The 17,243-nt window shown below is 33.8% G+C and overlaps 1 protein-coding gene across 1 annotated transcript in view; it reads left to right on the plus strand.

The window, feature by feature from the left end:
• The window catches only part of LOC111054634 (ubiquitin carboxyl-terminal hydrolase CYLD-like), a 26,026-nt gene extending 8,975 nt beyond the window's left edge, over positions 1 to 17,051 (plus strand). Inside the window, exons 7-14 of the mRNA XM_039423003.1 lie at positions 3,414 to 3,570; positions 5,018 to 5,177; positions 6,636 to 6,832; positions 10,225 to 10,412; positions 11,014 to 11,122; positions 11,965 to 12,080; positions 13,070 to 13,292; positions 14,076 to 17,051. Coding sequence (XP_039278937.1) covers positions 3,414 to 3,570; positions 5,018 to 5,177; positions 6,636 to 6,832; positions 10,225 to 10,412; positions 11,014 to 11,122; positions 11,965 to 12,080; positions 13,070 to 13,292; positions 14,076 to 14,260 — 1,335 coding nt within the window. The 3' untranslated portion in view covers positions 14,261 to 17,051. The remainder of the gene's footprint in view (positions 1 to 3,413; positions 3,571 to 5,017; positions 5,178 to 6,635; positions 6,833 to 10,224; positions 10,413 to 11,013; positions 11,123 to 11,964; positions 12,081 to 13,069; positions 13,293 to 14,075) is intronic.
• The last annotated feature ends 192 nt before the right edge of the window (positions 17,052 to 17,243 follow it).

Here is a 17,243-nt window from a genome sequence, read left to right on the forward strand (position 1 = left end):
GAATAAATAATAAATAATAATAATCTTCTTTTTCGCTACACTGAAACATGAGCTGTTTTCGGACCGCATCGGAAGAGGAGGGAAGAGATCAGTTTCCGACGAGATCAGAGAAGGCTCATGTTTTCTCTAGCCCTAGGGCCGAAAATGTTCACTTTCGGTTCTAGGGCGGAAAAGAAAATGAACTTGAATAAAAGCTGATGGTGTTAGATCAGGCAAATTTCAGTTAGTCAAGTTTTGAAGTTCAATTTTGATAAATTTTCAGTTCGAAAATTTTCATGAAGTCAAGCTATAATTTTGTCAACTTTTCAATTCGACGGGTTTTCTGTTTGTCATGTTTTCAATGCCTTAATTTTTAATTTTGTCAAATTTTCAGTTCCTCTAGTTTTCATTGCACTATATTCTCATTATGCCAAATTTTCGGTTTGTCAAGTTTTCATTTCATCAAGTTTTTTAGTTTGTTTTTGTGGTGTGGCGAAAAATAGCGTTCGCAACTCGTCAAAAATGTTTTGCCGGCTCTCGAACGCTTCAATCTTGACTTCGTTTCAAACTTGAAAATTGCGATCTCGAGCCGGTCAACACACATTTTCCGTCCTAGGTGCAAAATATACATTACTATTAACGCTAATTTAGGTTACAAATCAAGAAAATTATGGTCACATTTAATTTGTCGCATTCATGTTTTACATTCCGAGTGAGAATGGTGCATATGGCCCGTAGAATTTCAAAAATCAAAATTATTTTATCTGCCCGGCCAATCGTTCAAAACACTGGTTTATAAATAACTAGCTTACCCGGCGAACTTCTTACCGCTAAAAAGGCAAAGTTTGGATTTAATGTATTGATTTTTTAAGGTATTGATCTGACAATCAATATTTTCATTTACATCTCAATACGGAGTTCCTATGTGCCTAGTCATGCAGCATTTATTATTCCGAAAACATATTCTTCTCAATCAATTGGTAGTAATATCTATCAGTAAAGTGTTGAATTAAAAAAAAATGATAGATAGGTTAAATCAGTGTTTCAAAGATGAATTAGCCTAAATGTTTTCATAGTTGTTGATTGTCAATAGATGGTCCATGAAATATGTGATGTACGATGAATTACACAGAATTCCATATTCTTTCCATCTTCCATTTTAGGATGAATATAAGCTAAGCTAAATTAAAAAAAAAATTTAGTCTGCCATTCTTCAGTAATTAATGAATGCAATATGAACAACTCTCTTTCATGGGATGAATATTTTTTTACAAAATTTTCCAGTTTCTCAATGATAGGGGAGTGATAATTATTTGTATAGGTCTTCTAAGGAACGATTATCTACAGCCTGTACCAATCAGCTACACTAACTTTAACTCCAAACTACCGTTCTGCCGAAAATTTCAAAAACATAGGTCTGTGAAATGGATTAATAAATAATTATTGTTACCCCCTTATAAAAATTTATGGTCAGAAACCATCCCCAATATTCACACAACATATTCCCAAAGTTTCATTCAATTCAATTCAATTCAATTTATTTCCACATGAAATTACAAATTTGTAAATATAGTTAAGTTACAATAAAGCAATAAATATAAAGATAAATTACTTTACTATTTTATTTAAACTTGCAACATTATTGAAAAGTGAATCCCCCAAGAAGACTATACATCTGTGAATGGGAGAGTTCCTATGAGCAAGAATATAACAAAAAGTAAATTAAGTTTGAAATAGTTATAAGCAAAATAATATACATTCATATACTAAGTTAACCTAACATATATGCTAGTATGATAAGTGCAATCTACAGACTATTGCACTTCCTACCACTGTATTTGTGACCATTTGTGAAGAGTGCTTAAATGGAAAGAAAGAGCTAAAAAAAAAGAGCAAGAGGACTCAAGACTGTGACAATTTATTTATTAAATTGTAGAGATTTAAGAAGCATAGGAATGAAGTAAGCCCTCGGTTCCAGCCCAACCTATGCCAATCAACCATTTAAACAGCTTCCTTTTATACACCACATCGCTGCAGCTCTCAGCCTCCCTGATATCATTGGCAAATTTCTATAGACGATTTGTGCTAGATAGTGAGGAGACCTAAGTTCTATTCCGTGATATAATTGAGGTGTTGAATATCCATGGTTATTTCTGTGTCGAGTTTGATAGTTATGTTGAATATTGCTGAGTAGTTCTATTTTGTGTTTCCTGATATATGTGAGAAGTGTTTTAATATACAGTTGTCTTAAATTGAGCACAGGGAAGTCCGAGAACAACAGCGACGTGGGATATCTGGTTCTTTTTTAAGAATTTTTTTTATAATGGTGCGCTGGGTAACCGAGAGAGGCTCCAGGCTAGCAGATGACACCCCTCCCCAGACAATGATACCATACTGTAACACTGACTGTGCATAGCATGGTATACTCTTTTACTTAATCTGGTATCAAGTACTTGGCTCAACTGAGATAGACCATACAGCATCCGTCGTAGCCTTTGCTTGACACACTGCATATGTGGTGCCCAACTCAGCTGATGGTCAAAAATGACCCCCAGATATTTATATTGATCCACTCGGTCAATTACCCCGCAAGCACATGATAAAGATCCAACATCCCCACATGAGTGCATTTTCACCTGTCTCAGCCCTGGGTCTGGTTGGTTTCTTGTAACAACTGGCAAGTACTTGGTTTTGCCAAGATTCACAGTGAGGTCATGCGTTCTGTCAAGTAGTTTTCGAGTCTATAGGGAACAAACAAACAAACACACGAACAGACATTCATTTATATATATTTATTATTCCATAACGATGGAGCGCCAGTCAAAGATTAATCTTTTACATTGATAATCATCATGCCAAGAGCTTTAAAGCGTTTCAGTTCTGCGCCCCCTTGAGACCCGAGTTTTATTACTAAGTTTTTTCAATTCACTGCCATCCTACCTTCAAGTAACCTGGAAGTACCAAGTAAAGGACATAGGTTCTTTCCCAGGCTCTTTCTTCTGTGCAGGAAAGTAATAGATGGATTAAAATTCAACTCTAATTTCAAGAATACGTTGACTAAAGACCAACTCAAAACAATGATGCTTATGATATTATTGTCTATCTGATGTCCTACTACTACGTAATTGTATCTTCATTACGAATATTATCAGCCTTTCAATCCAAATTTATTCCACGATTCTTTTTGTATGTTTACGCCTTTTCTGAAATCTTTCGATTTTCTCAGTTTGAGAAAAGATGATATCGCGAATCAAGAATACTTGAATAGAGTAGTTCTGAGTAAAATGTAATCCATGCTCATTTCCAGTTCTCAATTTTCAAATTTTTAGATGGAAGATTTGTTGTACTGTATTCAAATATTTAATCTTTTTTTTTGTAATTTGTTTTTGACGTTTTTTCATGATTTAATTTATTCTGAAACATTTGTTTGATAGGAAAATGAAGACCCCAATTTTGGTAATGGAACTTACGATGGCACAAGATACTTCACATGCAATCCTAATCGCTCCCACTTCAGCTTGTTGGAGCATTGCAAAAAGGATTCGAGGTTTCAGGACTGCCGTCCGAATATTGAGGAAATAAAGAAGAAAGGTAAGTTAATTGACCCTTAATCATTGAACTAATTCTTCTACAAACATGTTATCACTTATATTTTCTCTTTAAATTCCACAACAATTTATTTTTAATTTCAACATATTTTGTTGAGAAGCATTCATCATTTCCAAAATGATGTTTTGAACCCGTTGCATAATGAGGCTATTGAAAGTTGTAATACGGGGGTTAATACAGGAAGACTTTTCAGTAACCGGAATTTGATTAAATCAGTGCCTGTATAGAAATGAACTAAAATGAACTGATTCGATCATTTGGATCTATTGAATTATGAGTTACCTCAGTATGTGAATATATTAACAAAATAGTGGTTGAGTTCAGTTAAAGTAAATAGTTTAAAATTTGAAAGAATCTCTAGGTACTGTCACCTGGTCATATGGGACATATATATGAATCATATATTTATCTCATATTGATCAGGATTTTAGAGTTTTTAAATTAAAAGTTCAATGAACAGTATTTTGTCTTTGAACAATCTTTGTCATTGACAGAAATATTGTTTATTTTATTTGTTGTCAATATTAACGTTAGCTTCTCTCTGTTTTAATAACAAACGTGCGCTTGTGCGACAGATAGAAATATGTACTTGAGATGGCTTTCATGTTTGGCATTGACTGAGTTTATATTAATACCCAAAATTTAGCTTTTGGGGCAGAGCTCGTTCGTTAGGACTGACAGTAAAGTCCGGCTGTTCTGGTGAAGGGGATAGATTTTGCTCTTGTTTTATAATACAGTTTTCCTGTCGCAGTTCGGGCAGTTTAAAGAGAATTGTATTATTCAATAAGACGGGATCTGAACCCATTTCACAAGATCAGCTATTTTTATTATTAACTAATAATTAACGTCGCGTTTCAACTAGTGAATGCCAAAGGGGAAGCCATCTTCAAAAGGTAGGTTTTATTCTTTATGAGTTTTTTTTTTGTTTCAATTTTTCATTCAGCAGCAAGCAAGTAGCTTCCCCATTAATTTCATTTTAATATTGTTTTCTTATAATAAAGTAAACTTCATTTGTTCAAATGTAAATATATGTTAAAGATTCATTAAATTATATAGTAGATTGTTCACCTTTTGTTTTATCTCATAACCACCAAAACATATTACATATAGTTTTTTCATTCTCCTTTACATATTTAGTGGAAGTGTCACCGCCTCCTTACATAAAACATATAGTTGTCTAAACATATAGAATAAAACATAATTGGTGAAGGCACCTCCTTACAGTACTCTAGTGTATACATTTTGTAACCTTTTTTAGATTTATGTACTTTTTAGATTACAGAAACTTAAATTTTTCCAAACTCAACTTTACTTTTTAGATTAAAGAAACAGTCACTTTCAATCAGTCCTCTTCCGTTCTGAAGAACATCGAAAATGCGTTTGCGAATCTATTGAAGGAAATTAACCATCGTTTGTTTGTTTTATTCAGAGTTTGGTATGATCGATTGCCCGGTAGTGCCTGGTATACGGCAGCCCATAACCGTGGATAAAGATGTCGCGTCGATTTGTGGAAAGAATAAAGGCATTCAAGGTCATCATAACTCCTGCTATCTGGATGCGACCCTCTTCAGTATGTTCACATTTACCAGGTAATTACATCACAAAACCATTTACTTTTATCATTGTAACTATGAAATCGAAAATTATTCAATTATTCATATTTAATTGTACGATAAGAATAATGTGATTCAACACACATCACGACCTAGAATGATCCGTGGTTTAAGGCTTGCGTAGCAGCCTAGTTATCCTGGGTTCAAACCCAGTTATAACCGAAAATTTTCATCAAGTCACTCCCGTGTTATCGGATGGGTACGTTAAATTGTCGGTCCCGGCTGAAGTATGAGTATGACAAGGCCCATTGAATTATATTCAGGTCAGGTAGGATATTTCCACAAGGAACTCCCCAACAACAAAAACACATATCAATTCCCCTTTTTTACTACTTTCTCTCCAATATAGAGTTAATGTGATATTTCAAAAAGGCTTGGAATAAACAATCTAGACACCGAAATAAATGTATTTATTTTTGAAGTGTAATAAACTTGTGATAGGCATAGATTGATTGAAGTCAATCAATAGTTGAATTAGGTAGGATAAGAAATAATTATTAGTTTATGTGAAATCTGCTTCCTATATCAGAGGCAGAATATATCCCATAATATTATTATATCAATATTATTATTCCTAAGAATATTGCAAAAAAATATCAGTATAACTTTTGCTCAAGTAACTTGATTTGAATATTTTTGATGTGATATCGAAATAATTATTCTTATTTCGCTGTATGCCATTTTTATCCAATTTATGAGAGGAATAGATCAGGGTTCGTCCTTTTCTCGCCAAATAATTTCAATTACGAGTTTTAAGTTGAGCTTTATTCGATTGTTAAGTTAAATCATTTCAATTACGTAAGAAATTTGTACTAATTAAGAATAAATAAGAAAATAATAAATTAAATATATAGTTATATAAATATCCTTAGCTTTTTGGGGACCGAACTGCTCTTTTCAACTGTCAGTATTAAGATTTATTTATCAAAGAATATTAATTAAAATAATTATTTGAATGATTTGTCTAGTTTCATACTAGTAGCTCTGTGAACAGTAGACCTCACGCAGTATTCTCATCCACAAGTACCTGATTGAAACTATAGACCTTATGGAAATGCAGCAATAGACTGGCTTCTCCACACATCTGTGTAATCACTTGTCAGCTGATTTATGATGAATAATTCTATAGTCTGATTTTTACTCTAATATTGGCGTATGATGGAGGCTCCTTTTTCCTTTTATATTATCCTTGAAATGCAAAATTTTCAAAAACCTCGTATATACATCGACGCGCAATTAAAAAAGGAACATACCTGTCAAATTTCATGAAAATCTATTACCGCGTTTCGCCGTAAATGCGCAACATATAAACATTTAAACATTAAGAATAATGCCAAACCGTCGACTTGAATCTTAGACCTCACTTCGCTCGGTCAATTAATTTATCGATCAATTATATTCTTATCTTTGAAACAATAAATGTTTAATTTGCAGTGTATTCGACTCGCTACTGTTCCGGCCGGCTACTAACAACGATATACGGCGCTACGAAGAGGTACAGAAGGTTCTTAGAGAAGAGATTGTCAACCCACTCAGAGAGAAGCTGTTTGTTAGAGCGGATCGAGTTATGAAATTGAGGACCCTCCTGGAAGAACTGAGTTCTGTGTCTGGTCTCACCAGTGAAGAGAAAGGTAAGGCTTTATCACACGAAATGAGAAAATAATTCCATTACAAAGTTCTTCACTTGAATAATTATTCAATTTCTTTGTTGTAGACACTCTTTGTAGCTTAATCGTTGAAAAATATTAGACGTCAATCATCCAAACTTCGAGGTTTTGAGTACCCACCTATGAAATTAGTTAATAAGCTAATCTTACATTTTATAGACTACAGACCGAAATAAATGGATTTATTCTTGAAGTGTAATACTCTTGTATAATCTCTAGGCAGAGATTGATTGAGGTCAATCAATAGTTGAATTAGGTAGGGTAAGGGGAAGAGGAATTATCAAATGTAATTAATAGCCTCAAAGGCAGGAGTGCTCCCGGGTATGACTGTATTCCAACACGGATAATTAAAGACAGCCTTCATACACTAATAAACCCAATACACCACATAGTGAATCTTAGCATTCAGACAGGACAGTTCCCAGAATACCTAAAAATAGCGAAGATCATTCCAATCCACAAATCAGGACCCAAAAACGAACCTACAAACTATAGACCCATTTCTCTGTTATCTACTCTGTCAAAGATCATTGAAAAATGCATTAAGATACAGTTAATGGAATATTTGAAAGAAAATAACATTCTAGCACATAACCAATACGGCTTCCAAAAAGATAAAAACACCAATGATGCATTATTTCAGGTAACAAATACATAATAGAGTCAGTTAAAATTAAAATAAAGTTATCATGACATTCCTGGACCTGGCTAAGGCGTTTGATTCAGTAGATAGAGACAAGCTTCTTAATAAACTTGAAGCTATTGGAGTTAGGGACACTTCTCTCCAGTGGTTCAAAAGTTATTTTTGTGAACGCCAACAATTTGTTCAGATTGATGGTGAAGCAGTGATAGGAATGGTGTAGACTATGGCGTCATTCAAGGTAGTACGCTGGGTCCAGTACTGTTCTTGATATATATTAATAATATTTCCCGGCTCAATACTACAAGCAGGATATTCCTATTTGCTGACGATACAGTGGTTATTTCTACAGGTAGGGAATGGGAAGAAGTTTATGAAAATGCCACTAAAGATCTTTCCAAAATAAAAAACTGGTTTGACCATAATAACCTCACTGTGAATCTTGACAAAACCAAGTACTTGCCAGTTGTTACAAGAAACCAACCAGACCCAGGCTGAGACAGGTGAAAATGCACTCATGTGGGGATGTTGGATCTTTATCATGTGCTTGCGGGGTAATTGACCGAGTGGATCAATATAAATATCTGGGGGTCATTTTGACCATCAGCTGAGTTGGGCACCACATATGCAGTGTGTCAAGCAAAGGCTACGACGGATGCTGTATGGTCTATCTCAGTTGAGCCAAGTACTTGATACCAGATTAAGTAAAAGAGTATACCATGCTTATGCACAGTCAGTGTTACAGTATGGTATCATTGTCTGGGGAGGGGTGTCATCTGCTAGCCTGGAGCCTCTCTCGGTTACCCAGCGCACCATTATAAAAAATTCTTAAAAAAGAACCCAGATATCCCACGTCGCTGTTGTTCTCGGACTTCCCTGTGCTCAATTTAAGACAACTGTATATTAAAATACTTCTCACATATATCAGGAAACACAAAATAGAACTACTCAGCAATATTCAACATAACTATCAAACTCGACACAGAAATAACCATGGATATTCAACACCTCAATTATATCACGGAATAGAACTTAGGTCTCCTCACTATCTAGCACAAATCGTCTATAGAAATTTGCCCAATGATATCAGGGAGGCTGAGAGCTGCAGCGATGTGGTGTATAAAAGGAAGCTGTTTAAATGGTTGATTGGCATAGGTTGGGCTGGAACCGAGGGCTTACTTCATTCCTATGCTTCTTAAATCTCTACAATTTAATAAATAAATTGTCACAGTCTCGAGTCCTCTTGCTCTTTTTTTTTTTTAGCTCTTTCTTTCCATTTAAGCACTCTTCACAAATAGTCACAAAAACAGTGGTAGGGAAGTGCAATAGTCTGTAGATTGCACTCTATCATACTAGCATATAAGTTAGGTTAACTTAGTATTATGAATGTATATTATTTTGCTTATAACTATTTCAAACTTAATTTACTTTTTGTTATATTCTTGCTCATAGGAACTCTCCCCCATTCACAGATGTATAGTCTTCTTGGGGGATTCCACTTTTCAATAATGTTACAAGTTTAAATAAAATAGTAAAGTGTAATTTATCTTTATATTTATTGCTTTATTGTAACTTAACTATATTTACAAATTTGTAATTTCATGTGGAAATAAATTGAATTGAATTGAAATTGAATTGAAGGAAGAATGATTAGTTAATGTGAAAGCTGTTCTTATATCAGAGGCAGAATACATCACATCATAACCAAGTTGATTTCTCAATAATATTATTTTGAAAAGGTAAAGCTAGGAAAACTATCAAACAAGATGCAGCGATTGAATTGAATAAGTTGCCAATATTGGCGAAACTTTGCCACTTGAAGTATATTAAAAAAATGTTTTTTATTATTTTTTACTAATATGGATGCTTTATTGACTTTGCCATTGAAGTTCTAAAGAAAAGAATGAAGTTTTCTACAGAAAACATTAACTGCTTGTGCTGGCTGACATTACTTGCATTCTATATTTACATAACCTAGTTTACAAGTTTCAAATCAGGAATTTCTTGATTGTAGTTGACAAAACATCCACCTGGAGCGCTAAAAGGCGGCAGTTTTGTTGTTCCAAATTCTGAACTAGGAAACATACTCGACTGTAAAGAAAACATATGATTTTATTACAATATAGTATACTGTAATGAGAATCATATGTTCATTTGTTCTACAATCTGCTGATTACCGGCTTGATTTCATGGATGTAAAACAGCTGAAATTGAATGACTATGACAAAAAAACCTGTTTATGTTGATAAGAGCCTGTTCACATGACAGCGATTTACGCTCGGTTGTCGCGCGATTGACCAACCGAGCGGTTGCCAGGTATAGGGAAACACATGGTGCCGTACACATGCATCGCTCGGTTTTAGTAGTCACCGGCGAATCGCGGCGGTTGTAGTTTCCAGTCCAACCGCTCGGTCGTCGCTCGGTTGCCGGGCGGCTCGATATACTAGAGCAGGCATGAGAGCGTACACATGTCTTCAGTCAACCGAGCGGTTTCGATCAGAGCAGTAATATATGTTAAAGAGTAATATAGTGATAAAGATTGAGTACATAGATGTTGTACCTAGTAATTATCTATCATAACCGAGCGCAAACCGCTCATGTGTACGAGGCTGGCGAACCGAGCGATTTGCCAATCGAGCGATAACCGAGCGTAAATCGCTGTCATGTGAACAAGCTCTAATATAGATCTTATATTAACTTATGTTGTGTTTTCCAGACCCGGAAGAATTCCTGACATCCCTAGTAACACAAATCCTAAGAGCTGAGCCCTTCTTGCAGTTCAATACTGGACAGGAAGCTAATCATTATCAATTGTTTGTGGAGAAAGATGAAAAATTGACATTCCCAACTGTGCAGCAGCTATTCGAACAGAGCTTCCTCTCAAGTGATATTAAGCTGAAGCAGGTAAGTTATGAAGATGTCTTGTTACCATAATAAAGCTGATAGATTGTTACCATAATATATTGCATGAAACAATATTTCGTGCATTTGGCTTGCACTTGTTTTCATCCAATTCTATTTGGTACTACTATTTCAATATTATTGTTTCTTTTATTTTTTGTTTTTATCAAAGGAAAACTATTATTCAAATATTTCCTGTTTTTGAATGATATGTAGACTATTTTTTTATCAAAGGAAAACTATTATTCAAATATTTCCTGTTTTTGAATGTTATGTAGACTATTTTTTTCCTCAGATCTTATCAGCTCATATTTTTGATGTAGTTTCAATTAAATATTAGAATGAAGAATTTTTTTTTCGTAATGTAATTAAAATTCCAAGTTATCCACGCGAATAGTTATAGTTTGTTTATCAAGTATATTTGTTTTTTCACCCCAATTTTGTGTTCAAATGAACATTGTAGAAGTCTCACATATAAAATTATGTGATAATATTTTCCCTCGACTTGATTGGGATTTTCCTTTTTAAACTTAAACACATCAATGTTATACTAACTGTAAGAATAAACGATTTTCTGATTCTAATGTTGATGAATATGTTGCAGGTACCCCCTTGTTTGATCATTCAGATGCCCAGATTTGGCAAGTCTTTCAAAATGTATCCAAGGATACTTCCATCATTGCTTTTGGACGTCACAGATATTATCGAGAACTGTGAGTTACCAAAACTATTATTCTTTCTCCATTTGAACATTTTGTTTCATACTATTATAATAGGGGTTTGTTCATATTGTACCTGAAAAACAATTTACAAACTTTCAACTTGCACAGAATTCGACTTTTTTAATTTTCAAAAATCATAGAATGTGAAAATAGAAAAATATGATGATCCAATACAAATCTTAAATCACATCTAACACTCAATTTGTAAGTCATAAGGTGCGAACAGATTTACGCGCCGCGAACATGAGCAATTCACTTTCAATCAGCTGATGCCAAGCTTTTTATATCTATATCTTACCGTTTCTGTAAGAATACAGATATAGTCAGCTGATTAAAAGTGAATTGCTCATGTTCGCGGCGCGTATATGTGTAAGCACCTTTATATTATAATACACTTACAATCGTTGCATAGACTTCTATTATGAACATTCAATTTTAATATGTAATGCAGTAGAAATCCAATTATCCGAATTAATGGGGACCGGGACCCATTCAGATAATCAAATATTCGGATAATCTTGAGTTTTTAAAAAAATTGCCATTGGAGAGAAAAAAGCTAAGTTTTGATATTGCACTATGTTTTTATTGAATTAAATAAAAGAAACATGATATTTTCACATGCTTTAATTATAAATAAAATGTACATTTGGCTCCGCGGGGGGGGGGGGGGAATAATAGCACACTTAGACTTTTTTTGGACAAATTTTTTTCTGAAAGTGATTCGGATAATCGGCGATTCGGATAGTCGGAGTTCGGATAATTGGAGTTCTACTGTATCTATTACTGGTATTATCAAAGTAATTTCTCATAATGATTCACGTTCACTTTTTCAGCTCCACGACAGTGCACAGTATGTGGTGAGTTGGCACGATTCGAATGCAAGCAATGCTACAATCAGTGCGATGAAGGCTTACAAAGCATTTCATTTTGTGAGCGTTGTCTTGATAAGGTAAACTATAATAATTCAAAATGGAAAATTCATTATTCACTCTAATGATTACAATGAAATACCGTATACATAATGTAAAAAGAAAAACAGTAAGCCAATATGTTATATTGTATAAAATAATAAACAGTGTATAACAGGAAGAGTGTCCCAGCTGTGCTCACCTTGTATATTTGCAATTTTCATTACTTTGGTATTGAAATTTTCCTTGCAAGTTCATACTCATTCAAAAGCTTATAAAATGGCGAAGTTGTTCCATTATTGAAAATTCTTTAATACTCTGGTAAAAAATCGAGTAAAAAGTTTGAAATTTGACTTAGAACTCGACGAATGTACTTTTAAAACTTTCATCGCTCGTAAACATCGAGAAAATCTAGTAACAAATTAAGATCTCATTTACAATTCCTTCCTTTTTCCAACCATATTAGATTTTGACTGATAGCTTTCTTGTTATTGACGTACCAATGACGGTAAGTAGGCCTATTTCAAAATATCGAAAAATCGATCAGTCATTTTTTGTTACAAATTCCATGCAGAATCTATGGTCTTCGGCCGTTACACCTTTCGTGGGATACTCTGAATATGAGTAACAAAGAACATACGATTACAGTAACTATATAACCATATAGTTATATACTTACTGTACATACGATAAGTCGCTTAATGAATGAAATAATATAAATTATATCACGAAGCAAACGATAAAAAATACTGCAATTACTGCTTATTTGTTTTCATGAATGAGATATTAAAAAACAAGCTCTTCATTAATTACTTATTTATATTACCTCCAAAGAGTAATTTATTACTTGAAGCAAATAATTCCTAAAATGGAATATATTTATATTTTGTATGCTTTAGAATGATGTTTTATGTTTTGGAAACAAACATGCTTTTAGCATTCAGCCAATTTAAGTTGAATAACTATATTCATAAATAATTGAATGTCTCTGAAAATTGAAATGATAATATTGATGGTGGTGTTAATGCAGGCTCACAGCCACCATGACAGGACAAATCACCGATGGCGACCTCTAGCTGTTCCGCCTGAATTCGACAATCTGTCTCCAGACCTGCTCGGCACAATTCCTCGTCTCTACATGGAATTGTTCGCAGTCGTCTGCATCGAAACGTCGCACTATGTGGCTTTCGTCAAGTGTGGACCGGGCCCTGAAGCTCCCTGGTGCTTTTTCGACTCAATGGCTGATAGAAAAGGTGAGTCACCTTTGCATTTAAGTCCGCACTCCAGCGGTTTTCAGTCCCTAGACTCTGCTCTCTCTTCTCTCAATGGTTTAATGTTGTTGAAGCCCTTCCTCTAAGAATGCAAGAAACGGTCTAGTTGAGCAACACAAAACAGTCGCTGAGAGTATGCCAACAAAAATCGATTCCGATGTTGATTATATCCCCCCTTTCAATCAACTCTGTTGTTGATTGATTACTATTGATTAATTTGGTTTTTGAGAATTTAAGCCCTTGAATATTACTTCATTTGATTCGGTTTTTCACCTTCTCAATTCAAAAATTTTGGTCCATGTGTTTTTTGCACTTAAAATTGTACTAAGTATTGATGACATGGAAAGGTAGCCTTAGTTATCAAAATTTGGGAAAGAACAGTTTTGGGTTGTGCCTTTCCCAATAATTTGTAATGGGTCTCTTCACACTTAGCTACGCTACGCTGAAATACGTCTTATTCTTATCTCTCAGCGTTAAATCCAAGCTATGAATGTGAACGGGACAGATTCGTAGCTTTGATTCAACATAATACTTGTCTTATCTACACCAAATACATGTCTTATTATTTCTACACCAGAAATACGTCTTATCTCTCAACGTTAAATCCAAGTTACGAATGTGAACGGGACAGATTCGTAGCTTGGTTTTAACATTGGGAGATAGGACGTATTTCAGCGTAGCGTAGCTAAGTGTGAAGAGACCCTATGATTTGTGTATCACTAAATGAGTATGGATATCTCTTGCTGACTGGACTTGGGTTGACAGGTGAACAGAACGGCTACAATATACCGGAGATGGTGGCCTGTCCGAATCTGCCGTACTGGCTGTCGGAGAAGGGCGCCCACCACAGCGTCAAGGACGACAGGCAGCTGCCGGAACATGAGAAGCGGTTGCTGTGCGATGCCTACATGTGCATGTACCAGAGCTCCGAAGTTATGATGTACAGATAAACACATTCGTCTAGATTACTACTGGCTTTAACACCATCTAACATTTAAGGCATTGTTTCTACAGTGACATTCACTTTCAACTGTAAGCATTCAGTTCAACTGTCACATGGTTCAGTTCAGTTCAAGTATCATGCAGTGCTGACAGTTTAAAATGAATCTCACTGTTTATAATCACTACTTATATATACATATTATTGCTTCCATTGAAGTGAAGTTATCTTCAAGTAGTTGAGCACATTTCTGACAACGATGTTCATGCTTCAAGTGATCGAATAAAGTGTGTAATTTACTGTGTCTAAACTTAAATCATGTACAGTATCATCATTATAAATATGTGTATCATTATTTTGTTCACACAATTTCTGACTGTATGTTCTCACTGGTATCGTTTCGTAGTTCTGTAGTCGCATTGATGTTTTAGTAGGTCGTTTATTTGTTGATAGGATCCGAGAGTAATTCTATTCTATTTAGATGTCAGAAAGCACCAAATTTTTTGTAGGAAAATAAGCTTGAAAGCTGAAGATGATGGGCTTTGCGATCATATTCCAGAGGAACTACACATGTTCCTTATAAACTCAAAAACAATGAACATCTTTTGATTCATTGTGAAATTTTATTGAAAAGCGGTTGATTGTACTCCTTGATGTTAATCCCTGTAAATATGGTGATTACCTCTGGAACTTATTCCAGTTCTTTGGGGCCTCAATATAAAGTTAAAGTTTCTCTTAGTGCTCCATGGTTGTGAAAGTGACGCATAACTTAGCTACATTTGGACAGTTGTATAAATTAGAATTGGAACCGCTTTAGGCTTAAGCCTGTTATACTTTTCTGAATTTTTTTAAATTCTGAATGATTGAATGTTGGCCGATATCTACATTTTAACACAGCAAGGAGGTCATGAAAGTCTGCCACCTACTTTGAATTCCTTTTGTACAGGTTCTGAGTTCTTGCATAGTCACGTCACTGTTTCATGTCTTGGAAAGTTTTACTTTTTTGTGAAGTTTTCAAAGTATATTGTGAAATTTGATGAAATACTGCATAATATGGTTTTATTTAGATTTGTTAGATAATATTATATCAACTAGATCGAAATATTGCAACCAGAAAAATCCAGAATTTTAGCTCATGGTGTATTTGAAAATTCATTTCAATAAGGAATGAAATGTTTGACGTGTGTTGGATTGGATTTTCAACGTATGGTATGTTTTCAATAGGTAGTTCAATATTAATCAACTTTCATTTATAGGAAAACAAATCAGAAACATCGAAGACCTCCAAAATATAGAGACAAAGAGAGTTGCAATTTCTCAAAAAACGACAAGCTTGTGGGCAACCATAACATTTCTCTAGACCCGTAAATGAATAATTTTCTCTGCGTCTTCCACTTTGTAAGCTTTATGGATAATTATTTATTCTTTATATTCAAAAAATGAATAAACAATCAAATACATCCCAAAAAGCAAATATTATTGTATAATGTCTGTATGTTTTCATACCCATCAATCTGTTACAATATTCCAATATCAATAATTATTGTATATTGTCAATATTTATTGTGTATATTGCCAATATTGTTATTATTCTATTACTTTCTTGAAAATGTATTGAATGAATTCGCTACCATTTAACAATATGTTTGCTTTCTTTTGACTTGTAGATACTTATAGAAATAGAAGAGGAATGGTTTTTCCGATATTTTTGAACGATACATAGAATGAAGTAATTGATAAAGGTAGGACTAGTTGAATACTCGATAAATGAAAATATGATTGAAAGGGAGAAATAAATATCAGTGAGAGCAAGAAGTTTCAGGATAACACCAATGAAAGTTACCATGAAAGTTGAATATTGTACATTTTACAAATAAAAATAATTTATCTGATAATGTATCTGCTTTTCATCTGGTGGACTATTTCTGGCTAATTCTGTACATTCTTTTTTGTTTCCGGAAATATTAACAGGGTAATTAAATCTAGTTCTGGAATACCTGTTTTTCAGTAGGAAACGTGTAGACAATAATGATGTCCACCAGTGTTTTATTAATACTATGTTATGGAAATTTAGAGATTGCAGATTATAATTTATCAGTATTCATCCTCGGAATCATAAATAATATCTTTGAGCACGTCATTATTTACTATTGAAACTAAAATATAGTTAATATTTTTCGAAGCTAATTGAATGTGGCTGTTATCAAGAGAAAACGATAGCAACTAATAAGCGTGAAGAGTTGCATTAATGAAAACAAATAGAATAGGCATTGACGTTTTGTAGAGGTAAACCATTTTTGAAAACCAATATTATTGAATATACAGTTGATATATATTCTGTTTTCAATGTTCAAATGATTCTAATTTCGGAAAGAAATATATTTTTATTGTTGTATCTTACCTATATGATTAAAACCTATTTGTGAGAATCTTAGTTGTTAGGTACGGTTGTCAACTCATACCAATAATTATTTCACCAACTTCGATGTACTGCATAGAACCAAATAACATTTATAAAATAAACCTATTATAACTAAACACACTAAAAGTGTCGATTCCTAACAGAGTATTTATAATGTTAATGACTTATTGTAATTCCTTGTAGAATAATTATTTAGTAATGTCATTTGATGGTGAATTGTTTTGTGATAAACCGTTTTTATTACCCTATAAAATTGGATGATAATGACATTATTGTCACAAACATTGGCTTAATTTAGTTGTAAGATTGCAATTATTTTCCATATTGTATAGAAGAATCACTTAACATTGCTATGTAAAAAAATTATCTTTTTAAATAAGAATTTATTTTTTACAAACATCTTACTGGTTTTAATCTTTATTTTTCCCTTGAACTCAAATACCAATAAGGAGCTGCAAAGCCAGTCGTGGCCGTAATTCAATCCAAAAGAGTCTAAAATTTAAAACTTGGATTGCTTCAATTGAATCTTTACATGTAAAGGGGAATATTTCTTTGTCGCAGTAGACTAAAA

This window comes from Nilaparvata lugens, chromosome 3 (genome assembly GCF_014356525.2).
Source record: "Nilaparvata lugens isolate BPH chromosome 3, ASM1435652v1, whole genome shotgun sequence".
NCBI lineage: Eukaryota > Metazoa > Arthropoda > Insecta > Hemiptera > Delphacidae > Nilaparvata > Nilaparvata lugens.